Genomic DNA, 27,333 nt, shown 5'->3' with positions numbered 1-27,333 from the left:
ACAAAAATAGAAACTTTGTAGAATCAACAATCAAAGAATGGAAGGAAGGAAATTGAGTTCACAGCGCTCCTTGTCTTAACATCCAGCATGGCCATACACAAAACATTTTTTTTGATCCATTCTTCCTTTGAAAATAATTACAAGCAAATGTAGACAAGAAAGTTTTATTCCTAAAATATAGACATTTCTAAAATAAATTACATTTTTAATATTATTTTGCATTAGACTGCTCTAGAAATATTATTTTCCTCCTGTTAATATTTTATTGATTTCAAGTTGCAAATGCCAATCCATGGCAAAAAATGGAAGAGGGAGACTACATTTAACAAACAGACTGCTTGTTGATTTGTCTAGGCTTGCAAATAGCCCATAGTTAACCTCTCCTCCATGCTTTTTTAAATCACTTCACTTTTTTCCCTTCTTCTTGAAAAAAAGTCATTAAATGGGCCATCATGGCCAATTTGCTCTCAAGATCTGAAATAACAGCAGTTTCATGATTTCTATAAGCTTTTAGGAATGTTATTCTCTTTCTATACGTAACTAATCCTTTCTTCCCTGCCTGGTGCATTACTGGTGCATCATTACAACTTAGCAAAGGCATGATATAAATGGATATATCTCTTGACATTTTTTTCTTCAGACTGCATCTAGCAAACATATTTAAATAAGAGGAAAAAGAGAGAAAATGAATAATCAGCTTTGTGTAAGAAATAAATTTGGATAGAATCGCAAGCCTTCTACAGAATCATCTCTGCAAAGCTGGCCCATCTTTTCAGCTAACAGCAACCTACAAAAAGAATAAAATATTTTTAATTAACCAATTATAATTTCTTCTGTTGTTAAGATCAGAATACGTGGAGGGGTTTTACCTTTCTTTGGCTAAAAGCACAGACATTCCTACAAGCTTTGCAAACTCTTCAGCGGTAAGAGATCCCTTCTCAGAAACCTAAGAGGGAAGAAAAGGTTCAAAGCGGAGTAAATATTCTGTATTTTGCAATGCTTTTCTGCCATCTTACCAGTTTTTTTCATATGCCTATTATATAGTGAGTATCTATTTTTCTAGTATCTTTGATTCAACAACTTTACCATTCTGAGCAATTGTTAAACTTCCACGCATTTTTTTCCATGCGAACTTTACATCAAGATGGAAATAAAGGGCTTGAGTTTTCATTCACATTCCCCCAAAATAAACCAAGAAGTACTGTAACCATTAGGAATAAGCACCACTGCTTTTAGAGATAAAAGACACTGTCTTGTTATGACGGCACCCTTAATCTTTAGATCAGAGTTCCTCAATCTTTTCGGTTTTGCGGACCGGCTGGGGGGGGGGGAGAGAAGGGATGGTCCCTCGTGTGCGGCAGGCAAGCATGTGTGCCCAGCTCCATTTGCACAAACAGCAAGCAAGCAATGCACACGTGCGCAGCTCCATTTGCACGAGCAACGGGAAAGCCACCTGCCACTCACTCAGATGGAGTGCATGTGTGCGTCATTGCCCACTGCTTCCGCAAGTGAGGATGCACGCATGGTAGCCCACCACATCTCCGGCCCGGTTCCGAAAGGCTCAAGGCCCAGTAGTGGGCTGTGGATTGGGGACCCCTGCCTTAGATGACTGGTAGGAAATCAACCGAAAAGCTAGTCTTGACCTAATCCAGGCCCTAGGAGTGGTTGATAAAATGAGGAGAGAGTGAGGCAAAGAGAACTCCCATAATCCAGTGGTCCTTCTGAATATGAGTGCATGCTTCTGTTGGCAACAGTGATACTAGTACATGTTTACAAAGACAAGAATGACTCTTGCACATGAGTATGTAATTGCAATTATGAATAATACTGAAGCTGGCTTTGTAAACATTCCCATCAAGAGACATAAGGATATCATCTCTGGATGATTAAGGTTCACAAGTCATCAATGGCTTGCTTAGCAAAACTTAGCATGATTATGCAAACACAGGACTCTAGTTCCATCTAGCCTCCCCCCCAATGAAAACATCATAATCTGATAATTTTTAATAACAGGTTAATAAATTTATTATTCACTAGCTTCCTCTGGGCAAAGTCAGAATATTGCTTACCACACCTCATGCTAAAGTTGCTTAATCAAGCTAATATCAGCCATTCATCTTCTCTCAGGTGGATTCGACTCTGAATAACTTAAAGTGACATGCAAACTGGCCTGTTCTAGGGAACTCAGGCCATAAATCTATGAAATGACATTAGGAGGAGCATGTTGTGGGTTAAGAAAACATGGAACATTTTTTTAAGCTTATTTGTTGGGCTTTCCCCATATATAAGTTGTCTGTGAGATTTATATGAGAACACAATCCTTGTCTGGCCTCGACAAATCCTCAGAATTTTGAAAAAACAATTCTCTGTTGTCCTCTTCTTTAAGTGAATCAATGTGATAATCCCTTATCAGCAGTATCTAAGGGGAGGGAAAGGGCTCAAACTGAAGAGATCGGCTTTACAATGTTCTGATGCAAGCACTGCCTCTTTTCTATACAGCAGTGGTGGCGAAGCTATGGCACGGGTGCCAGAGGCGGCACTCAGAGCCCTCTCTATGGGCACATGCGCCGTCGCCCCAGTCCTAGGCCTTTAGCTGGGTTTTATAAAACCGTTTCGCTTTAGGCCTCCGCCACCATGTGCAAAAAAAAAAAAAAGGGTTCAATCAGTCAATTTTAACTTCTTGCAGGGGAAAAAAAAGATCTTGCAAAGTTGGAATTGATTGATTGAACTTTTTAGTCCCACCCAGTCTGCCGTTACCACCACAGCCATGCCCACCCAATGGGCCACGCCCACTCAATTGGCCACACCCACCCAGCACTCGAGGATGCATAAGTGGGTTTTGGGTTGCAGTTTGGGCACTCGGTCTCTAAAAGGTTCGCCATCACTGCTATACAGGTAGCCCTCGACTTACAACAGTTCATTTAGTGAATGTTTGAAGTTACAACAGCACTGAAAAAAAGTGACTTATGACAGTTTTTCACACTTCCGACCATTGCAGTATTCCCATGGTCACGTGATCAAAATTCAGATGCTTGGCGACTGACTCATATTTATGACGACTGCAATCTCCTGAGGTCATGGGATCACTTTTTGTGACCTTCTGATAAGCAAAGTCAATGGGGAAGCCAGATTCACTTAACAACTGTGTTACTAACTTAACTGCAGTGATTCACTTAACTAATCATAATCATAATCATAATAATAATTTGTCAATGCCAATGGTGTTCAAGTGGTGCTCCAGTTGCCTTGGGTGCAATCCCAAAACAACTGGAGCACCACTTGAACACCATTGGCATTGACAAATTCACCATTAGTCAATTGCAAAAGGCAGCCTTACTAGGAACTGCTTCCATCCTGCGACGATATCTGTAATACCATCAAACATCCACATCTGCCTATCCCAGGTCCTTGGTAAGGACTCGATAGACAGACAAAATGCCAAATCCAGTCTGAACATGTGGCTGACTGTGCGATAATCCATAATAATAATAATAATAATAATAATAATAATATTGGAAGGGACTTTGGAGGTCATCTAGTCCAACCCCCTGCTCGACCCCCTGGCAAGAAGTCATAAAATGCGGCCAAACTCACCAAATGTCTCACTTAGCAACAGAAACATTGGGCTCAATTGTGGTCGTAAGTCGAAGACTACATGTATGTGATACAATGCAACATGAGCACCCAAAAGAAATAGAATTTATGGCACAAAACAGTACTGTTTATCAGAGAGAGATCCTATGGACCCATATACAATCGAGTTCTTGGCAGAAGAAAGGGTAACAAATGAGTAACAACTTTGATAAATATCTAGCTTATCTTCACTACATGTGAAATGACCATCCCTTCTTTTCACATAAAGCTTATTCCCAGTCCCAGAAACAGGAAACCTTTTGAAGCTAAGCTAGTGCCCCCAACCTTTGGGTCAATTACCAGGCCTTTCCTGCTTTGCAATTTAATTTAACAAATTCATTTATTATTTTAAAAAGTAAAGCAAAAACAAAAACACGTCTAATGTTTAAAAACGGGGTTTAAAATGAATTCAGAAGTTTTCCAAACAAGTGTTTCCACGATAGTTTGGATGGAAAAGAGTTAAAATATTGCAGAAATTGTCTGTATTTGCAGTACAAGAAACCTGTTTCAATAAAGATAGGAAATAATGTATGCAGATAGAGGGGAATCTGTCAACATTCAAGTTAAATATGCTGAGCCCAAATCAGATAGATGCCTTTTTGCCTGGCAGGCAAATGCAGGGCTTTCTACGGATGTGTGCTTAACAAAAAATAATAAGAAAAGGAAGAAGCCCATCTAGACGCAAGGTTAGGCAATAACAATATGACTGTTCCCTTAAAATACATACTGTCTCTAAAGCAGAAGCCACCATTTCTTCTTCATTATGTGATAGGAGTTCAATCACCATAACACCACTGTCGAATATGCGTAACCTAAATCCCCAAAAGAAAGAAAAACACAAATCTCAACTCTATTATGTCACCGAAGAGTTGGACTACTACAAATATGATGTCCAATGCTAATAGCACTAGCAGTAGCTTTAGACTTATATATCACTTCATAGAGCTTTACAGCCCTCTCTAAGCGGTTTACAGTCAGCTTATTGCCCCCCAACAATCTGGATCCTCATTTTACCAACCTCGGAAGACTGGAAGACTTAGTCAACCTTCAGCCTTGTCAGGATCAAACTCCTTGTAGTGAGCAAAGTTAGCCTGCAATACTGCATTCTATAACCACTATGCCACCTTGGCTATAATACTCTGCTTTGGTATCCTCTTCGTCCCCTTTGCGCTTAGAAGGACACAATGAAATAGAATACGTCCATATGAGGATCTAGAGCAGGGCTTTTCAACCTTTTCACCCATTGTACCACTTTTAGGATATGACAACATCCGAGTACTACCAGTCGCCTAGCAAGGTGTCAAAAACTTGATGACCAAAAAAAAAAAAAAAAGGAAAAAAGTGATAAAGTACAGGTAGTCCTCGACTTACAACAGTTCACTTACTGACTGTTCAAAGTTACAATGGCACTGAAAAAAGTGCCCCCCAAGACACAGCCGAGCAAGACACCTGCCTGCCCACCTGGCGGTGCTCTTCCTCCTGTCCGAGGTTTTCATTGTTGTGAGCATTTCTGTTGAGGATTGGCAGCGAGGGTGGGGTGTGTTTGGTTTTTATTCCCCCCATCTGCTGGGTGGTTGCAGCAGGTTTTGGTCACTTCACATGACCCTGGGACCCTGTGACCGTCATAAATATGAATCAGTTGTCAAGCATCTGAATGTAAATCACAAGACCCTGGAGATGCTGCAACATTCCAGCTGATTGGTGCTTTTTCAGGGCTCAGCAGAAGCACCAGGATTAGCGCCGAGCTCCAGCTGGAGCCGATAGCGCCGGCAGCTCCAGCCATCTCTCACTCAGGCTTGTGTGGTGCTGCCACCGGTTCAGCTCATTCCCCTCCCCCGCTACCACTTTTCTAGGATGGTCACATACCACCTGCCAGATGCCAATGTACCACAGGTGGTACCCGTACCACTGGTTGAAAAGCCCTGATCTAAAGGCAGAAATTCTAGCAGTTCCGTGGCTTCACAACAGGTTCAACCCGAATACTGAATTAACTGGTCTTCTTGGTTTAAATACAACTGTAAGCTGATTTCACATTCATACACTGAAAAAATTAATCAAGTTTAGCACATTGCATAAAGGCAGTGCCTAAGTTTGTAACTGATCTTGTAAGAACACAGCTTAAAGTTAGTTGCCGCCCATATACTAATGCCTGCTGAACTCCTTTCTTGCATATGGGCAGTGCCCCTAACTAGATTTTTTTCGTTGCTCTGCCTTTTTCTCGTATCTCCATCACCCATGGTTTCCTCAAGTTCCTGTTTTCCTACCATGGGCTATTATGTCTTGCTTTCTTTAGCCATTTTAATTAGCCTTCCCCATACTACTCCTCCTTCCTCATTGTATGCAGCCTGCTTTGATCTGAAGAACAGAGAGGGTTTTTTCTCAGAGCCCCTCCTCATCTACTAGGTCCTTCTCTGCAATTCCACACTTCCTTTTTCCGGTTCCTGAAATGTTGTTCTTTATTTATCCACCTTTCCAATTTCTTTTCCACACTGTGCATCCATAGCAATTACATGACTTGCAAACTCTGCTTGATTTACAACCTCCCTATGTGTAAGCTTTTATCTCAATCCAAATATCGCATAACTCTTTCCTCGTGCATTTATACTGTTAATTGCTAAGTTCTCCATTTTTTAAAAAAAATAAAACCTTCAAAACTATTCATTTTAAACCGATCTCCCATATAATTATTGGTCTATCAAATATTAGTCCTCTTAAAGTGGAGGACTACAGTTCTATTTGGGAGGTTTTATATATATATATGTAAAATTTCCATTTGGTAAGACAAATAGCTGTGTGTTTGGCAAAGAAATCAAATCAAATCTCTCTGTAGTATTTCCATTCTATTAGTCTGGAACATAGTTGTCAACTTTTTTTTAATCCTCTTTAATAGCCCGACAAACAAATTTCTATTAGCAAAGCTTTTTCCACACAGGGGAACAAAGTGATAACAACTTGGTATAACTTAATTGCATAGGTCAGAGTACTGTGAAAGACATTACCGGGCGGATGAAGAACTGAAAAGTTTAGTCCAGTATGATTTCTACATTCCATAACTGCATGAGGAAGCAGCATGGCCAGCTTTATGAGAATGATATTGTACCTTAAAATGTGGGCATTTTGTATGATGAGAAAACTCCACTCATAGATTTGATTTTTGTTTTTTGCCACTCCCTAATTCTGAATCTCATTTTTTCCCCACATAGCTTTTATAAGGATCTGAAAAACACATCAAATAGAGGTTCTATGTGCACCTCTGGAGATCCTGAACAAAGGGCAGGATGTAAATCTAACAAACAAGTAAATAGAGCTGTAGGGGTACAGTGGTTAGAATGCAGTACGGCAGGCTAATTCTGCCCACTGCCAGCAGTTCGATCTTGATGGGGCTCAAGGTTGATTCAGCCTTCCATCCTTCCTAGATTGGTAAAATGAGGACCCAGATTGTTGGGGGCAACACGCTGACTTTGTAACCACCTAGAGAAGGATGTAAAGCACTGTGAAGCGGTATACATATAAGTCTAAGGCAGCGGTTCTCAACCTATGGGTCGCAACCCCATTTGGGGTCAATCGACCATTTCACGGGGGTCGCCAAGCAAGGCTGTCCGCCATTTTTTCCCCTTTTCCGGCGGGTGCCTTACCTCCCTTGAGCTGGGCCAGCTGGTGGTCGGCCTGCTCCGTCTCTGCCGCTTGCCAGCTACGCCTCGGCCGGCGCAGGGGGCGGAACCACGCATGCGCGGCGCTCCCGGGCAGGGAAAGTCCTCGACTTACGACCGGTTGGGTAGTCCTCGACTTACGACCGGTTTAGTCCTCGACTTACAACAGGTTGGGGGTCGCGGCATTAAAAAGGTTGAGAACCACTGGTCTAAGGGCTATTGCTATTGCTAAATACAAGGAAGGGAAGGGGACTGAGCCTCATCCCACTCTTTTGAGAGGTTTCCCCTGCGTCCCATTACAATTTGAAGGCTTCTTACCTTAGAGGTAACTTTAGTGATTCCAACATCTTACAAGCGTTTACTAGATCTTCAGGAGAAAGCAACTAATGAGAAAAACATACATAAGCTTAATCTTATAATAAGCACTCTTCTACATTTAGGATATCTCTACAAGGCTTCTGCATTCCCTTATGAGATTTAAAGAGCAATTAAATGACAAGTGTTTACAATTGAATGATGTTAACATATATTACAAACCCCATTCTTTCTTTTAAAAAAAACATGAACGTGCAACACTTAAAGAATGGGGATTAGCATACATTAAGATGATTCATACTTGCTGAAAACATGCATATTTGTCTTTTTGGAATGTTTCACTGTCATTCTCCAGTTTTTACTATCAGCTAGCTGGTGATAATAGGCATTAAAAAACTGATGCAGCTGATCAGCACCAGATTGGGGAAGCCTGGCCTACCTTGCCACCATGTCACTGAGCCTCTGAAACAGTGTTTCTCAACCTTGACAATTTTAAGGCATGTGGACTTCAACTCCCAGAATTCCACAGCCAGCATTGCTGGCTGTGGAATTCTGGGAGTCGAAGTCCACATGCCTTAAAATTGTTAAGGTTGAGAAACACTGCTCTGAAAAGAACAGTGGAGAGCAGAATTTGCTACCCTCTGCTGCTTTGTTTCAAATGTGCCAACCTCAAAATTCACAATAGCTGAAATCCATCTCTCCTCCTGCGCATTTGGCAATTCCATAGCAAGATGGTGGCAATGGAACGTCCCCTGGGTCTTCTGCTAGCTGATTTGTAGAGACAGCCTTGCAGATATTCTAGTTTCAACTAAATTTCTGTGAAATTTTTACATCTTCTAACCAAACTTGTGCACAACCTTTAGCTATTTTACTCTATCATTAGTCCCATGTTATCAAAGCAATTTATGTACGTATGTACACACAGACACACATGTTAACAATCTGCAGACACCCCTTTTTCTGGCTTCACATTACAAAACTGTGCTTTTTTAAAACCACAGGATACTTATACTTTACAATGGTATATATGTTTACCCGTTTCCCAAAAATAATCTTAGTGAGTTCAATGGAATTTCATTTTGTGTAAATTTGAACAGAGTTGTAGCCTTAAAAATTGCAATCTACACACTTATTCTCATTCTACTGATTTTCAATGCATTGCTAGATGGCTTCTTGTGCTAGGACAATCTATATGTTGTTGACCAATAGCAAAAAATTATGGTTAAGTTCCAGTATTTGTCATCAGCAATTACTCCAGAAAGGTTCCTGGACATATTTAGTGAAGCTCAAATAATTTTGTCAAGGTGCAGAAGATAACGCATTCCTCACCTCTAGGCCACGAGCGCGATTCACCAGGCAATAAACCTCTGTGAGGGACATTATTCCTCCCCGTTCCTGTTGATTTAAGAACAGCTCTTAAAACACAAAGTCTGCCATCCCAAAGCAAAATTTGGCAATCTGACAATATCAGTATTTACAGAGAGAGGACTGGAAAATTAAAAATGGTGCTGAAGTTATAGCCCAAACAGATGTAGCTTCACAGCAGCAACATACCTGGTGCCAAAACCAACAAGTACAGGACAGTGGTACCAGAACATTCAACACACAGCCATAAATGTGTCAAGTCTTTCCAGTCATTTCTTTGCCAGTGGTACTTAACATTGCCAAAAATATATCTCAAATCAGCAGTCTCTTTCTATCACCAGTAGAGATATGAAAGACTGATAGTGATAAGAATCCTTTTTCTAAGACTTCGCTTTTAACAAAATACTTCTGGAGGTATTTCCTTATCAAATTTCTCAATGCTTTCAGGAATGAGTGAGTTTCTAATGTATTTCCTTTGCTGGAAAAGATGGGATACATTCAGATGTATCTGCCGTGAAAGTAACCTACATTGAACTGTATAGCACAGTCCACCATCAGCACAGGAAATGTTTTATGACATTTTAAATTACGCCATACACTGTTTTATGGTAATTTTTATGTCATAAAATGTTTATTAAAATTGCCAAATTTCAATATCATGGGAGTCATAGACCCTGGATTTTGGATCTTGCATTCTGCAAGTTAGCTCATCTGAGGTAACTTGGCTGAAAACATTTTGCCCTATGGTACACCATTTCACCCAGTTAAAGATTATAGGAATCAAGAGTTTTAGTAATACATAGATGTAAAGGGGGAAAATAGAAACATGATCTTTATTTGCTCTGAAATGCCTCTGAATTGAATTTTCACAAAATTTGTATTACTTTATTTGCCATACATTCAAATATCTCTTCTCTTGGCATGCATGGATGTGGATAACATTTCAGAATGTTTTCTTTATTCTATGGCATCCAAATGTAATATTTATGCTACAATAGATTTTAATTTGCGCTTCTGTACTGGAGACAAATTCTTTATGTATCGAATCACACTTTGCCAAATAAAGTTCAGTTCAGTACAATCCAATTCAATGTTCTGTATAATGTTTAAGTTGAGGGAATCCCTCTTGGATAGTTTTGGTCTTCTCTTTAAACAACATCCAAGCTATCAAACATTTTATTTTTCATGTATTTTACTGAGTTTCAGCTTCTACATGCCTGGTTTTACATTTATTTTATTCTATTCTTTGTGTTATTTATTGTATGAGTGATTTTACTGTGTTTTTTTTGCTGTAAAGTAGACCTTGCTTTGTGAATGCCTTGGGCAGTGATTGAAGTTATGACGGTGATGACGACGTAACTTTGTGCCCCATGTCTGCATTTACAATATTTAAAGTGTCGTTCCTAGTGATTTGTTTGTCTTTACAGTAAGTCAGCACTTGTTGTCCTGTACCTGGCCTGGTTTTTTTTCTCTCTCCCCCCCTCATAGAATGGAGAGATTGCCTAAATAAGAAATCTCTTTTGGATCTGTTTTTCAGTGCAAAGCTTTTATCTATAGAGTGCTTCCCTCAAAAGTGCTCATCCCAAGTTAAGCAGCTCAGCTCTGTGGTCTTAATTAGTTGGCTTGCAGATGCCGCTTGAAACTGAAAAGATTTTAAATATTTTCCCACCTTGGTTTTTGCTTGCTTCCTAAATGGCTCAGGACTGGGAGCCAGGAGTGCCACCAGGCAAATAGCCGGTACTAGCATATTCCTTTCCCATTGTGTCCCTGCTTACTGTCTTGTAATCCCTTTTCCTCAAATGAATGTAATATTACAAACATCAATTCTCTTCTTGTTAATTATTCCAGCACTGGGATGAGCATCCCAAAGGACACAGGAGTGGGGAAAAAGGAAAGCTGAAGGAAAATTGGAAGCACAGTTGCAGTTAAGTGGTGTTCCACTCAATGACCATGTCACTTAGTGACCACGTTATCAATCTCAATTGTGCTGGCTAAATGAGGACTATGTGTATTTTAATGGATTTATTTATAAACAGTTCTGATTTCATAAAGCAGTGTATTTACTTTATTAGGCGAGTTATTAAGTTTTCTCTCTATTACGAGAAAGAAGAAAATCTTTTCCGCCAAATACAAAGGAAAACAAAGAATTATAGTGGAGGAATTGAGATCTGTAGATTTGGGAAGATTTATGGAAGGTATATAAAATAAAGATTCTCTTAGAATCAAATATGTTAACATAGTAGGTATGTCCTGTAATTTTTTTGACAACAGTTCAGAAGTGATTTTCCAAGATTTTCTTTTACAAATTCTGTATCTAGACTATAACCTCAGGATTTCCTAATATTCTCTGATCCACATTTGACTTTTTTTGGCTTTTTATGTTCGGCTAGTCACAGTGTGCTGGTATATAAGGCTGCACATTAAAAAAAATAAAGGACAGTTAAGTACTTTACCTCTAAAGGTGCCTGTAAAATTCCAGCTAATTGTTTTGCCAGTTGCATATGGTAATGAGTGCCGGATCCATGAGTTTCCCGAGTAACTGGATTGGCAATGCCCATGCTCAACAAATAGGATTTGAATCTTATTGTCTAAAAAAAATGACAAATTTAAAAAATAACACAGAATATCAGATTCTTTGCCAAACAGTAATTAATTAAAATAGATTTATCTGAATTTGGAAGATTCCAATATACTAAAGGAGAAGGAAGGAAGGAAGGAAGGAAGGAAGGAAGGAAGGAAGGAAGGAAGGAAGGAAGGAAGGAAGGAAGGAAGGAAGGAAGGAAGGAAGGAAGGAAGGAAGGAAGGAAGGAAGGAAACTGAAAGAAACTGTTCCATAGCCTGACATGATCATGATGAATACCTGGCACGTTTTGAAAACAGGAATTATTTTCAGGGGAGGGGTGAAGACAGGCTATTGGGAGAAAGTACAGTAGAAGCAGCCGCCTAGGGATAAAAGTATAGCAGGATCCCATCACTTGCTTACTTTCTGAAGCAGATTTATATTTGAGGAAGCTTGTTGATGCACACAGTGGCTCAGTAGGCTTTCCATGAGAATATTCTTTTTTGAGAAGCTTCCCGTAATGATACAGGAGTGTCAGTTTTGTTATGTTTATTAAGGTTGGGATGGAGGAAAGGAAATTGTTTTCACCTTAAGGGTAAGATATAGTATAGAAATACAATGAAATGGAATTTTGGTAAGCCCCCTCTTGTAATATCATGCAACCAGTGTAGTATTGTGCACCACATGGCACACAACATTAATCTTGTTTACCTAGTTAAAACTTGTTTACCAATATTTACTGAACAAATCAAGACCTAGTTTATCAAAAACAAATGAGCTGTATTACAACTTAGAATGATATGGGAATTGTATTTTAGCAGAATATTAGCTGACCTCATCTTCAGTGATGTCACCCTGCTTTTCTCTGATCTTGCTAGCAATTGATTTTGACAGCTCCACCATTTCCTTTGCCTGTAAGACACAAAATAAAACACAAAATAATGATGGAACACAATCTTGTTCCATTATTGTGAGATCACTCTTCATGGAACAGGTTTGAGTGCTGAACTGTTCAGCAGGTCAAAGTTAAGAAACAGAGCTCTTGGACTAAATGTCAAGGTTGAATTGCTAACTTCTATTGCTACTCAACTTGCCATAGAAACAGGGATAAGGGGTAGGAAGCATTAGAAGTAAACAGTAGTCTAAGAAGCCGTCCACGGACCGTGAGAACCAAGGCCACTAACACAAGTGTCTGACGGAGAAGTGGACCGTTCTCATAACAAACCAAAGACATATGATTGGGCAACATGAACACTTGGTGGGTGGGGGTTATGGGAAGCTATTGTTTAAATTAGGCAGATTTTCGCATGGGAAAACCGGAGCTGGTTTTGTTTCTTCTGTTCCAAGATGTGTATTCAATAAAGTTTATCTTTTATGGCACTTCAAAGCCTTGAAGATTCCTTAATTTTGAGTTCCCTAGTTGGACGGTTGACATTAAACTAGCTCTCTCAAAGTTATGAGTGCAGTCTACTTGGAGGCTTCCGAGAGGATTGTAACCTAATGATATCAGGAGTCGAGAAGTTCACAGCCAAGCCTGGGCTGGTCCCTCCTCGGGAAGCACTGGGGTCAGCCTAGCTGGATTTCAGAATGAAACCGGTGGTAACACGGTCCAAAGTGAGAGTGGAGAAGACGGAGCAGCCGCAGGTACAAGAGGAAAGGGCTGTGGCAGGGTCCCTCTATACTGGCCAAACGGTCCAATGGACGAGCGGCGTGGGGAAGGTCACCAAGATGGAGTTCCCCTTAATCCCACCGGGGGTTGCGATAATCCGAGGGAGCAAATGCAAGACCAAGAGGGCTGTGGACTAGGAAGAGTCAGCAGAGTGGAAGCCCCTAATCACCTCCCACAGCCCTTTGGTGGAGCAGCTGTGTGAAAAGTTTGGTGGGATGGAGATGCAAGGAGTGGAGCAGGTGAAGTCCCCAGCCCGAGGAGGGGGGGGGCAGCGCTGGGGATGGCTCAGACTGTGGCTTCATCTCCTTCATCTCAACCAGCAGCACTAAGTTGGGGGTGCCAGGGTATCAGGGAACAGGGGAACATCTAGAACTGCACCGGTGGCTTCCAGGCAGCCCCCGCCAGTCCCTGGCTGACAGTTCCCTTTCTTTACAATTCAATTAGGTGTTACTGAGATGGAGTCAATTGCTGTTTGCTGTATAGACAGATATCTAGCATCTAGACATATTGTCAATAATATTTCACTTTATTTAATTAATTTATATGGTAATAACTTCACAAGTAACCACTAAACTATGATTCAAATAATGCATATTTATTTATAGTATGTGCATGTGTATATATATATATATATAATGATGCAAGATATACTTCTATATAGCAGAGTCACAGAACTACCCTCCTCTATTTTATTCTGTTGAATAAAATTAGTTTCTCCAGTCCCAGTTAATCAGCATGCTTACTGATGAAGTGGAGGTATTACCTTTTCCATCAGCTTGCTGAGGTCTTCAAAAGCCTGAAATAATAAACTGATTTAGTACTACATAATTTCTTCATATTGAATAAAATGCAATTGCATCACACCTGAAACTTCATCATTAACTTTCCTCCCAAATTCAAAAAACTAAAAAACAATCCCTTGCCATTTTGGGAGTTCAAGTATCAGTACTTTTAATACATAAATTATATATGTGCTTCTGTAACCTAAATGGATTGTATTTCTGATTAGAAAAGCACATTAGAGACTTAGCTTTAAAAAGCCTCCGATCTTAGAGCAACTCATTTTCAACATGGTTTGAAAGTAAATTGTTACTCTAAACCAGAATATTCTCATCTGACATATATTTATACATAATTTTACAAGCTGAAAGTAAATTGACATGAGGAAAATCTGGAAGAATTTAATAGGGCATGACACTACGTAGGTTTTTTTATATATTTATTTGCAAAGCTCACCATTTTAATTAAAATTGCATATTTAGCCTTGCTCTCAAACAACGTGAACAAATTTCTTACCCGACAATAAAAGAAAAAAATATCTAGATCAACAGACAGCGTGTTTTAAATAATCCCACTGTCAACTAATTCAGGCTTTAGTACAAAGAAGAATGTATACACACCTGAAAGGAACTTCCTGAGACAAATAACTAACGGAATCACTTTTTTTAAAAAAAAAAAATAACAATAGCTAGCAGATGCAGAAAATCTATTCTAAAATTCAGGGCCCCAGTTTTAAAATTAAATGATCTGAAATTAGGATTACTTCACAGAGGTTTCCCTCAACTGACATCCATTCCTTGTACCCTCCGATAAACAGAGGGAAAAAAAGAGAGCAGAGTTACCGGTACATGTGGCTCTTGGTCATATAAAAAAAAATGCAATACTGGTATATTTTTGTAAATCTGCTAAAAGAGCCTCTTTTGCCCTGGTAGTTCACAGGCTGAACAGTAGTGAGGAGATGATTGTTTCTTGTAAAGATTTGTAGAAAATTAGCCGGAGAGGCACATGACTAGAGCTGTGGGATGCTTAACTTAATTCAACTCAGCAGTTACCAGCTGCAGTAAGTCCTTGGTTTGCCTTCATCTCTGTATGGCCAAGAAATGAATTTCAATTGTATTTTTATTTCATTTTATCACCTGAATCAGAGACTTGTAGTTCAATATAAAAGTCAGTGTCAAAACGTATGATTAAAAGTTGGCTTATATCAGAAATGACCAGGGTATGTGCTGAACCAAGATCCTCAGCTCAGACAAAAGAAGAGGCTATGGTTTAAGAAAAGCAACAACAAACAGTTCCTGAATGAGCGAGTGTGAGCAAGAGGCAAGTTGTGGTTTTTGCTTATGTGTTGTTCAACAATAGTTTGGCCTGCTCCTAAGGGGAACATCTGCATTTTACCTGAATAAAGAACATGATCCAAACTGAACAAAACATTTACATAATCCTGAATCATGACTAGAAAATATATCCAGTAATAAAGTAACATTTCCCAGCGATCATCATTTTTCCACAAAAGATTTATTCTCCTCAAACTGAACATCTAAAAATAAGATAACCGAAAGCACAGAAGAAAAAAAAGAGAATAAAGTTACAAAAGATACGAATTAAAAAAGAAAAGAAAAAAAGTTTGTCGATAGGAAATCCTCAGGGTCAATAGATTTCTCTATTTCCATCTTCTTTTTGCCTGCCCCAAATAGTGATAATTCCTGGGTTTTCCTAACCTTGACAAAACATATAGTATTGGAAAAGGTCCCCCCCCAAACATGAATGCAATTTGGTCCCTTAATATCTTAAACTATAAATTATTAGTTATACTGTTTCTGAAGGAAAATTACTTGCCTCAGAAATGTTTTTATCCATCTCTTTTCTTCTTTCTTCCAATTTTCTTTCAATGCCAACAATTCCTGCAGCTCTTATTCTTCCACTCTGCATAACACATACGATAAATGGGAGAGCAATGCAAGGAAAGCTCCAGCAAACATTGAGAGCTGCATTTAGAAGTAGTATTACAACAGTGACTGCCTTTTGTATCCAACTAAAAACTATGGTTTGAAGAAGAGAGGAAAAAACATACAATATTTTGCCAACAGGCAAGAAAGCAATTTTGACAGTTTCCTAGTTTGTTTTACTGTCTTTCTGCCTTCTTTGCCTTGTATCCGTGAACGAGGTAGGGTGCAAAAAGCTACTATACATAGGAAAAGAAAATGCTCCCAACATCATTAATATTAGAGAAAATAAATCAACGAACAACGTTTGCTACATGGTGATTAGTTTGCGAAGTGTTCGAAAAGCTGCTACATGCTAAACTCTATGGAGTCTATGCTAAGTTTTCTAAATGCAAATTCCATCAGACAGGCCTCGACTACCTGGGATACCGAATCTCCAGCAAGGGAGTGGAAATGGACCCTGCCAAGGTGAAGGCGGTGCTAGAATGGCAGCCTCTACAGACCCATAAGCAGCTTCAAAGTTTTTTAGGGTTCACTAACTTTTACCGGCAGTTCATCCCCTCCTTCGCGAAAATAGCTATGCCAATTACTGAGCTATTGAAAACCAGAAAAGGGTGGTGGGGAAGCCCCGACCTTGTTATCCTTTGCAATGGACCATGGAATGCCAAGACGTAAATCAATAAATAATTAAATCAATACAATTACTTTTCACGTTCTGAGGTGAGTTGGAATGAGAGAGAGGCTAGCTTTCATGGCTAAGGCGGGACTTTTTGAACTCATGATCTCCTGCTTTCTATAGCCTGACGCCTTAACCACTAGACCATTCTGGCTCTTGGAGCAATATATGAACACAGCAAATATGCACAGGGCATAGACCTATCACTTCCCATTCATTATCCAGTGCAAATTAGATGTTTTCCCTTTAGTTTTCAATTAATGTCAAAAGGGATTAATTGCAATTGTAGGTTATTGATATATATTTTTTAAAGTTCAGGAAATTACTGTTAAGAAAAAGCATAAATTGCTGTGTTCAGAGATAAAGCTAAATTCCAGGTAGTTAAAAAGCGAAGCAATATTTCCCTGTTTCCTTGTGGCTGTGCTAGAGAAAGAGAGAAGAACTGATGAGATTAAGGCTCATGTAGGTTCATGTAAACCTTGATTTACAGAATATTGGGGAAAATGGATGTCCATCATTCCTGATTGTTTGTTAAATTAAAATGGTTATCAGCTTAATCCATTACGCAAATTTGTAAAATGACAGAAATACAATTGCAATTGCACTTAGATTTATGTACCGCTTCACAGTGCTTTACAGCCCTCTCTAAGTGGTTTACAGAGTCAGCACATTGCCCCAAATGGAGATTTGTCTGTTGCATTCAAAGTCTACTAAACCAAGTTTCATTGTAATCATAATTCAGTATCCAAATAAAGACATGGTGTCAAAAGATTCCTAAAATCTTTTTCACCCTACCAAATTACACTGTGGCATTCTAAATTATTATATTTTTCCCTTTTACCTAGTAACAAAACTTATCAACTATGCCAGTGGTGGCGAACCTAAGGCACAGGTGCCAGAGGTGGCACTCGGAGCCCTCTCTGTGGGCACACGTGCCATTGCCCCAGCCTTGCCTCTCCCTGCGACCCCCTCCTCTCCAGCAGCCCCCCTGAAGGAGAGTCGCCCCTGAGCGTGGCCCACGCAGAGCAGCGCAGCCAAGGACATGGCAGCCAGGCAGCATAGACAAGACTCTGCCCTCACACCCCATCGTGCACAGTTGATGCTGCAGGGCACGGGCAGAGGGCGTGACCACCATAGCGCTGCTGGGCTGCCTGGGCAATCTGCGGCGGGCCCTGGAGGCGGTGAGTGGCCCTGCGGGCAGGCGCGGCAGGGGATGGAGTGGGAGCAGGGTCAGTTTTGGGGCACTCGGTCTCTAAAAGGTTCGCCATCACTGAACTATGCAATGTGTACCTCTTTATGAAATAAAAACCCAATTATATCTTTTATATTATTTTGAAAGAGGTTCACTTGCAACTATATTGTATTAATCCAATATAGTTGCTTGACAACACATCACATACTTCGCTCCCAGGCAGCATCTTCCTGCTTGAAGTTTTCTCTATCATGTTTTAAGTATCAATCTTACTTAGAAATGAGATATCCAAGCATTACAAATTGGATACTTACCTGTGAAGCCCTGTCAACATCTATGGCTTGAGAAGCTGGCATGTTCTCCCATCTGCGCTGAGACATTTCTTCCGTAAGCCTCCTGAAGAACTATGTGGCAATAATTTCCAAAAGTGAGCAATTGCAAAAATGCATTGAAACTAACATTTTAATATTTTAGATATGCTCCAAATAGATAAAAGCTGCTTCCATAATACCTAAATTAGGGGATAATGTGAAATTTAACATACCACTCATCATTGAAAGAATTCAAAAGTGCTTCAGTCCACTTTGACTCAAAACACAAAAAAATGTATAATAACATATAATAATAATAATAATAATAATTCACCATCACTAAATTGCAAAAGGCAGCTTTACCTGGAGCAGCTTACATCCTGCGACAATACTTCTAACACCATCAAATATCAACATCTGCCTATCCCAGATCCTTGGAAAAGACTTGAAAGGTGGATAAAAATGTCAAATCCAGTTTGAACATCTGGCTTACAATGCGACGAACCATAATAATAATCTTGGAATTCTATATAATAAATTCTCTTATCTCTCCTTAAATGAGTTTTTTAGCCACACTAAAAATTCTTCCTGTAATTTTTATACAACAGTCATTTAGAAAACATACTTACATCAATCTGACCATGTTCTTTGAAAGAAAGCTTGATATATGAGTATTTACTAGTCTGGAATGGACCAGGATCCTTATTGGAACCTACTGGATGAAGATGTACTACTATTTTGGCACTAAAGGTACAAAAAAAAAATAGGAGAAAATATATTTTTTTGTTATTAAAGAATAAATTCCTAAAATCAAAAAGCATTTTTTTTTACATTTTCATTCAGATTACCTTTCACTTAAAACAAGTAAAAAAAATATGTGGGGAAATAGAAAGTTTCCATAACCTTTAAACCATTTTTAAACATAAATTAAAAATTCTACACTTTGGATATATTTCCTGGAACATTGGGGACAGATACATAGTTCTTGGTCAAAATAAAATTCAAATGAACCTCTGAAAGCCAAGAACTACAAATCAATTTTTCCAATTATCAGATTGCATGGAGTATAAAGTTCCTGCAGGAAAGTTATAAAGTTGATAGGAGGCAAATATTTAATTTATATCCTGTCTTGAGTGACTGAAAAATGACTGAATAGCTACTGGCATAGGAAGATGCAGCAATGGCCATGAAATCTTCAGTGCCCTTCAAAGATTTTTCTTGATGGTATTTTACCTTTTTCCTATCCCCGCTGCTTGCTCTTCAATGAAGATAATTTGGGAAAGAGGAACAGCCATACAGCATTCCTGCAATAAGAAACAAAGATGTATTTGGTGGAACACAGTATTTCTTCTAATAAACTGTAAATAGTTAACATTATTCCCACAACAGAGTCTGTCATCAAATAAACATTAAGTTGCATGGTATTGTGCAAAAAATATTAATCATTAGCATAAAACTAATACCAATCTATTATTTTTACTACTTATCTATTATCTACCAAAAATCTATTATTTTTGCCTGACAATTTTAAAGAAAGCTTAAAAGAACCCATTTGTCAACCAAAGACCATCTGCAAGTTCTATCTGCCTATCTTCTTCTATGTTTCCTGAGATATTGGGGAATGTGGACCTCAACAGATCTAGAAAGCAACACATTGGGAAAAATATATGCTAGCACAGTGATGGCGAACCTTTTAGAGACTGAGTGCCCAAACTGCAACCCAAAATCCACTTATGCATCGTTGGGTGCTGGGTGGGTGTGGCCCATTGGGTAGGTGTGGCCCATTGGGTGGGCGTGGCTGCAGTGGTAACGGCAGACTGAGTGGGACTAAAAAGTTCAATCAATCAATTCCAACTTTGCAAGATCTTTTTTTTCCCCGCAAGAAGTTGAAATTGACTGATTGATTGAACCTTTTTTTTTTTGTACATGGCGGCGGAGGCCTAAAGCAAAAAGGTTTTATAAAACCCAGCTGAAGGCCTAGGACTGAGGCGACGGCGTGCGTGCCCACAGAGAGGGCTCTGAGTGCCATCTCTGGCACCGGTGCCATAGGTTCGTCACCACTGCTCTAGCAGATTCCTCCTTTTTTCAACTGATCATCTTGCGACAGCTATTTAGTAGCAATACTGACATAAATATTTTACTTACAGACATCATGAAATGTTCTTCACGGATTAAAGTGTAATCTTAAAAGCACAATGAAATAATTAATATAATAAATATGTAATCTGTAATTGCTATTTGGAGGGCCCTTCAATAATTAAATTACATGAGAATGTGAGCTTATTGTGGCTACTATCTGCTGCAATGCAGAATAAGACTCAGTAAACTCTTTAGGCGTTCAACTGAGTAGTCCTGAATAAGATGGAACTGAAAATTATATGGCAAACAACTGGGATATGACAAAATCACCAATTCCACAGTTTTCCTGGTGATTAAACTTTTCAGTACTTTAACAGCATACATAGAAGAAAAAACACTGGAAGTCTGATTTCCAATTTTCTGTTTGTTGAAGAGGACAATGGGAAGCCATATATTTATAAATGTAATCACTATCCAATAACTTGGAAAGAAGGATAAAAGCTTAAATAATAGGGGAGCATTTGATGACTGGTCCAGAGTGTAGGAGAGAATAATCAAGCTCATGAACAAATCCTGAAAACAATCCAATCATATATCAGAATGATCCTTGGTGTATGCTGGTTTATTAGGCCCAATCTATTTTGTAGTAATTCTCACTTTGATAGATATAAGGAGCTACAATTTTAAAAGATAACAGTATCCTTAAACCTGGTTGGTGTTAGCAAATTTCTAATAATGGGAATCATCTTTGTGATAAGATAACCTTTATTGTCATTTTTTTACTGTGGGCACAACGGCACACATCAAAAATGAAATTTAGTTGCCCACTTTCAAAATGAAACATGTACATGACAGACACCTAAACCATACTATGAACAACGTATGTGAACTGTTCCTTTTTGGACATTCAAAAAACAAACAGAGATTCCTTTACCAGATTCCTTTGGAAGATAGTGTTACTATTATTTGATAACTTTGATAATAAAAAGCAACAGGCTGTTTTTAAAAACAACTCTTACTAATTGATCACAGGACTTTTTGAACACAGCTATTTTAATAGCCTAGGCTGAAAGTTCTTAGACAGAATATAAGTTGTAAAGTTTAAAGCATTTTATTTATTATTAATATAGTTTTGAAATATTTATTGGATTCTCAATAATAAGGCTGAGCAGGTCAAATAACTAAACAAATGATTAGGCATGTGCATATTTTTGTACTCAAATTCAGTTTACAACTGCATGCAGGTACTTGTTAGAAAGTGTGACAGGATTTGTTTCCCGGTAAACATAGGGAATGGAATCCAAAGTTACTCACACAGATTTCTATTAAGTCAGCACATTTTTTATATTATTTGTTAGATAAATTTGTTAGTTCTTCATTCAAAAGCTCAAGGTGGGGAGCACGGTGGCTAACGAGGTTAGGATGCTGGGCTGATGATTAGTAAGCCCACATTCGAGACCCGATTGCTGCTGCGTGGGGTGAGCTCCCATCATGCGCTCCAGCTCCTGCCCACCTCTAGCAGTTCGAAAGCGAATAATCACAAGTAGATAGGTACCACTTCAGTGGGCATATTAACAGAGACATGAAAGGAGCCCCCAACCAGGCATCTCCAGGCAACAGTCATGTCACCGGCTAATCTTTTCAACCTGGATGCGCCTTAGGCGCTTCCAACATGAATACGAGTGCAAAGAGCTCAAGATGGTATACAGAGGGCTCCCTCTTCCCATGTTTTCTCACAGCATCAACCCTTTGTGATAAGAGAAACTGACTGGCTTAAACACATTCTGTGAGTTTTTGGAGCTTCAGTGAGCTTCTGGAGCTGAGGATGGTCTCCCAATACCAGTTCAATCACCACACCGACTCTTATTATCTTACCATCTTTTCCCCTGAAGTCCCTCCAATATTTCAACATCTACTGTGATGGGTTAAGAAGGGACCCTCCAGAGCCAACTGTGAGAATGCATAGGAACTGTAAGAAAGGAATTACTCCCCTTCATCCCATAAACAGAAACCAATTCACAGAAATAAATGACTTACGTCACAGAAGTTATAAAATAATACGGCTTCTCCAAATGTTACATGGAACTACTGAGCTAGCAATCCTTAGCCATAGCTGCTCTTACAATCTTCATCGATACAATCTTCTTGGGGATAAGCAGATACGGCCTTTTAGAGGCTTTTGTGTTCTTTAGTCCTTGAGCTAGGAGGGACCAAGATCTAACTCTTCTCCCAATAGCTTCTGTACCTACCAAGCAACTGAAGCAGAATCTCCCAATAGAATCTGATGTAAATCTCTTAGAACTATTAGTCTTCTGGGGAATGACTGGCCCTAGGCTGATCTTTCTTTGCTAGAAATGTTTTTGGTTTTCTGGTCCCAGTCCCTCAGAGAAGCGCTTGCATACAGGATAACACACAGCTGTTCTGAAAACGTATTGAACTTCGGTCCAAATAAATCACACTGACTAATTTCTGAGCTTTCTCTGCTTGCCATAAAAATTCTAGGTTTTTTTTTTAATTTAGCAAAACTGAAAAATATGAAGTTGAACATAAGAACTTATTTTGGCCAGACAATTATCAATCAAACTTTATCAAATATTACAAGAAAATGACATATGCCAGAATCTACTTACATGATTTTTCTGATCTCTCCAGATCAATCTGTGTGTACTAAGGAGCAATACTCCAGTTTCAAACTTCAACTAGAGAAAAAAAATGAGTAGATTTTTAAGATACTCATATCCTTTGCTATTTTTGTAGAATCGTATCATATTGTCTTAGGCAAATATTTTGTGAACATATTGTGTTCGGTTAATAAAATTTACAAAATTAGGCTGCAGAAAGGAAGAAGAAACTACATTCCTTCTAATGTAATGATATGCATCCATTTCCATAGGAAAAAGAATAAAGTGCAAGGTGAAGAATTTTTTAAAAAGTCAAAAGAAAATGCCACACAAGAATTCAAGATGTAAAGATCTAAAGACCTAACAACAAACGATGGCTGAGCCTGTATAGACTTATGCAAGATAAATATTTGTTTGTCACCAAACCTAGGCCATTTTAAATAACGTATGTTTTCCTCAAGATATTTTCTTACCTAGCTCTATCTACCTATCTAAGGGACTCCCTTAGTCAAAAATATAAGAGTTCACACATTACACTAGCCTATCTTATGATCCCTTTATTTTTTTTGGTTAGCATGAACCCAATCACTCTGCCTTATTAATGTATCATATATGATCCCAACTGTAGAGTTCTTTAATTGAATGGTCCAGTAGGATCATTCAAACTCAATGTTCAACTTTCCCTCCTTCTAGGAACTTGAAAAAGACTTGAAAAATATAAGTGGCTAGAATGAAAGTCCATGACATCTGTATCCCAATGAAATTCCATGAAGTAAGCCAAACATTGCTACAGTGAAAGCTTAATCTGACAATACATGAAATTCTTCTAAGGATGCCCATCACCAAGGTACTGTACAGAAAAGAAGTCTGAAACCCTTCTTTGTTCTCTGGGCAATATTTGCTACAAGCAACAAGATTTTTTACTTCCTTTTTAAGACATGGTCACCCTTGACAGTAAGGAAAAAATTAAGCAACAGATTTGAAGATACTACTACTGGATTGATTCACACATTGTGCTAAGCAATGTTCTGTTTAATTATGATTTATTAATAAACCACAGTTTTATGTTCACAGACCATCATTTGCAAAGTATGGTAGTTGGGTTCACAGAAGACAAACCGAAGGAGGGAATATTTCTTTTAAAATGAGAATGCTTTAATATCACGTATCATCCAGGAACAAATTTGTATGTCTCTTGTTTCAAAACTATTAATTCTGGCCATCGAAAGCTGAGGTAGGTAAGCTGAGTATTGAAAGTTTCCCAACCTAGCATTTTATCTTTAAGGGTTTGGATTTTTTTCCCCTTTTTGCTGGTAAATGGTGAAGGTAGCTATGGAAAACACAGGAGAAATTACAATTACAGACTCCACTACAGATTACAGACAGTAATCTTAACTAGACTCCAGAAAGAACAATTGCAACCAGCCTGCTTTCCATAGAGGGCCTGTATATTGCATAGGTCAGAAAGAGGGCTGAGAAAATATCTACAGACCCCTCACATCCTGGACATAAACTGTTTCAACTCCTCCCCTCGGGAGGCACTATAGGGCATTGCTAGACACAGGGACAGTTTCTTCTTTTGTGCCTTCACTCTGATGAACTCCTAATTCTCAGTGTTGCCTAAGGTCTATGTATATTTACTCATGTAATATGGCTGCAATATTATCTATCCTTCATCTTCTTTACTCCCCCATCTTATTGGTATGATTATTATGATTATTCTATTGCTTTGCATGTACACTCTGAGCTGCTGCACCAGAGACAAATTCCTCGTGTGTCTAATTACACCTGACCAAATACGGTAATCAATTCAATTCAAATAGGAGAGAGTGGCAACTGCCCTGTAAGAAAGATTTTGGGGATGTTTACATCCCCCTATTTTAATACTGTAATTGTATTGTGTTTTCACTGCATTTGTAAATTGTTTTAGATGTTTTAACACCTAAGTGATGGACTATAATACTGAAGAAACAACTTCACATATGACTTAAATTTAAGGCAACACAGCAGGGTAAAGAGATGTCCCCAATTCCTAACAGATTAGGCACTTAACAGCTTTCCTTGGAGGTTGCATAAATATATGCATTAACGGAACTACTGACATTAGTGCAAAAGGGCATGGAGTAATCGATTTCAATATCATTGCCACCTCGAGTAATGCATAAAGAAGGCAAAGCCAATTAAACAAAAGGAGAAGGACATTCGAGGAACCGGATCTACCAGACGTGCAAAAAGATATGCATGATTTCGCTGGGGCCTGAAATCCGGGATTGAAGTGGATTCCTGTTAGGCGACTCCCTGGCTCTCCAACAGCCCACCCGCGGCTTTCTCCCGTCGATGGGCTCCTCAATCCACAGTCCCCTCCTTTAAGAGAGACCGGGGCCCCTCCGCCCTCCCCGCAGCCGGCTTCCCTCCCTCCTGGCGCAGCTTCCACTATAGCCGCCCTGACCTTTTCCTCCCCATCGTACAAGCGGACCCCGCGCTGCTGCGTGACGAGGTTCTCGTGGATCTCCAAGAGGCCAGTAGCCCAGGCGAAGCGATCCATGGAACCTCCGCCGCGCACGAACGCCTCCCTTCCCGGCAATAGAGACGGCTCGCCCCGCCCATGGCGCCTCCCCCTTTGGGTGAATTCTGCTGGTGACGAGAATGACGCCAATGTCATCACCGGAGGCAGACCTATAGGCGTCATTTTCTTTTCCTTTTTTTAAGCACTGCACCCGCCCGCCAGACATTCCCTTCAGACTAGTTCCGCAGACTAGTTTTAAATAATAATAATAATAATAATAATAATAATAATAATAATAATAATAATAATAATAATAATAATAATAATAATAATAATAATAATAATAATAATAATAATAATAACAATAATAATAAAGTTGGAAGGGACCTTGGAGGTCATTGAGTCCAACCCCCTGCTCAGGCAGGAACCCTACACCATTTCAGACAAACGGCTGTCCAGTCTCTTCTTAAAAACTTCCAGTGTTGGAGCATTCACTGCTTCTGGAGGCAGGTTGTTCCATTGGTTAATTGTTCTGACTGTCAGGAAGATTCTCCTTAGTTCTAAGTTGCTTCTCTCCTTGATCAGTTTCCATCTGTTGCTTCTCGTCCTGCCTTCAGGCGCCTTGGAGAATAGCTTGACTCCCTCTTCTTTGTGGCAGCCCCTGAGATACTGGAACACTGCTATCATGTCCCCCCCTCGTCCTTCTCTTCGTTAAACTAGACATACTCAGTTCCAGCAACCGTTCCTTATATGTTTTAGCCTCCAGTCCCCTAATCATCTTTGTTGCTCTTCTCTGTACTCTTTCTCCAGTTCAGGAAAAGAAGAGACGAGGCTGAAGATAATAGGCTTTCCTGAAAATTAATGGCAAATTTGATTGAGGTCCACCCTAAACTCAGTCCGTGGAATTTATTTTCAAATAAGTTGTATAGATCGGATTGGACCTTGCATCTGCAAATGGCATCCATAAATCACAAGAAGAACTGGCCTATTTATACTGAATCTAGACATTCACTGTAACATTCAAATGAGTTTTTGAATGTTATTTAATATGTTAATATGTTAATATTCTTTAACAGAAACGTTGGTATACAAAATGTGGGAACTTGTATTCTATTTGTTAAAAAAAAAACTTCCAGGAAAACACTGCTACGTGTATTTGGGATGAAATGCCATTGCATCATATTGTTTATCACCTCTCACCTCTGTGCCCTATTAGTTCCTCAGTATCTAGACTAGGAACTTGGCTAATCTCAAAAAGCTAATCACGTAGATGTAGCTACTAAATGAATCACAAAGAAATTTTGAAGCAATGGACAAGACTGAGAAGGTGAAAAAAATATTTCAAAGGCAATGGCAAACCTTTTTTGCATTTTTGCCAGGTAAACTACATGGAAGTGGCTGTTAAGTCACAAGGAATCTAGCTCAACTCAAAGGATGCAAATGTATGGGTTCCCAAGGAAAATATGGGAAGATGGGTCCAAGTCCACTGCAAGAAAAGGCAATACCCTTGAAGATATTGGCAGAGCACCTCCTGTAGTGCATTCGATCCACCTAGACCAGTGATGGTGAACCTTTTAGAGACCGAGTGCCCAAACTGCAACCCAAAACCCACTTATGCATCGTCAAGTGCCGGCTGAGTGTGGCCCATTGGCTGGGTGTGGCTACGGTGGTAACGGCAGACTGGGTGGGACTAAAAAGTTCAATCAATTCCAACTTTGCAAGATCTTTTTTTTTCCCGTGAGAAGTTGAAATTGACTGATTGAACCTTTTTTTTTTTTTTTTGCACACGGTGGTGGAGGCCTAAAGCGAAAAGGTTTTATAAAACCCAGCTAAAGGCCTAGGACTGGGGCGACGGTGCGCGTGCCCACAGAGAGGGCTCTGAGTGCCGCCTCTGGCACCCGTGCCATAGGTTTGCCACCACTGACCTAGACGCTGGTGTGCAGCTAGCCTTTCTCCTGTCCGGTTAGAGGGCTTCCCTTGGATTGAACGCTGTCATCCATGATCATCGGGGTGCCCCTCTTCATCGCCTCTCC

At 39.4% G+C, this 27,333-nt stretch overlaps 1 protein-coding gene across 1 annotated transcript; it reads right to left on the bottom strand.

Moving 5' to 3' along the window:
• Nucleotides 1–243: 243 nt before the first annotated feature.
• Nucleotides 244–25,375, bottom strand: VPS36 (vacuolar protein sorting 36 homolog). The gene is made up of 14 exons (XM_015818669.1): nucleotides 25,244–25,375; nucleotides 22,804–22,872; nucleotides 19,328–19,398; nucleotides 18,724–18,838; nucleotides 18,098–18,187; nucleotides 15,809–15,895; nucleotides 13,956–13,988; nucleotides 12,358–12,435; nucleotides 11,417–11,551; nucleotides 8,928–8,993; nucleotides 7,602–7,666; nucleotides 4,361–4,445; nucleotides 870–946; nucleotides 244–787 (listed from the first exon to the last, which is right to left on the bottom strand). Exons 1-14 carry the CDS (start codon nucleotides 25,337–25,339, stop codon nucleotides 694–696), a joined length of 1,161 nt encoding a protein of 386 aa, XP_015674155.1. The 5' UTR covers nucleotides 25,340–25,375; the 3' UTR covers nucleotides 244–693.
• Nucleotides 25,376–27,333: the final 1,958 nt, after the last annotated feature.

Source organism: Protobothrops mucrosquamatus, unplaced genomic scaffold, assembly GCF_001527695.2.
Source record: "Protobothrops mucrosquamatus isolate PMUCROS unplaced genomic scaffold, P.Mucros_1.0 scaffold778, whole genome shotgun sequence".
Classification (NCBI taxonomy): Eukaryota; Metazoa; Chordata; class Lepidosauria; order Squamata; family Viperidae; genus Protobothrops; species Protobothrops mucrosquamatus.
Note: the sequence above shows the minus strand (reverse complement) of the source record. Positions and strands in the feature narration are given on the sequence as shown.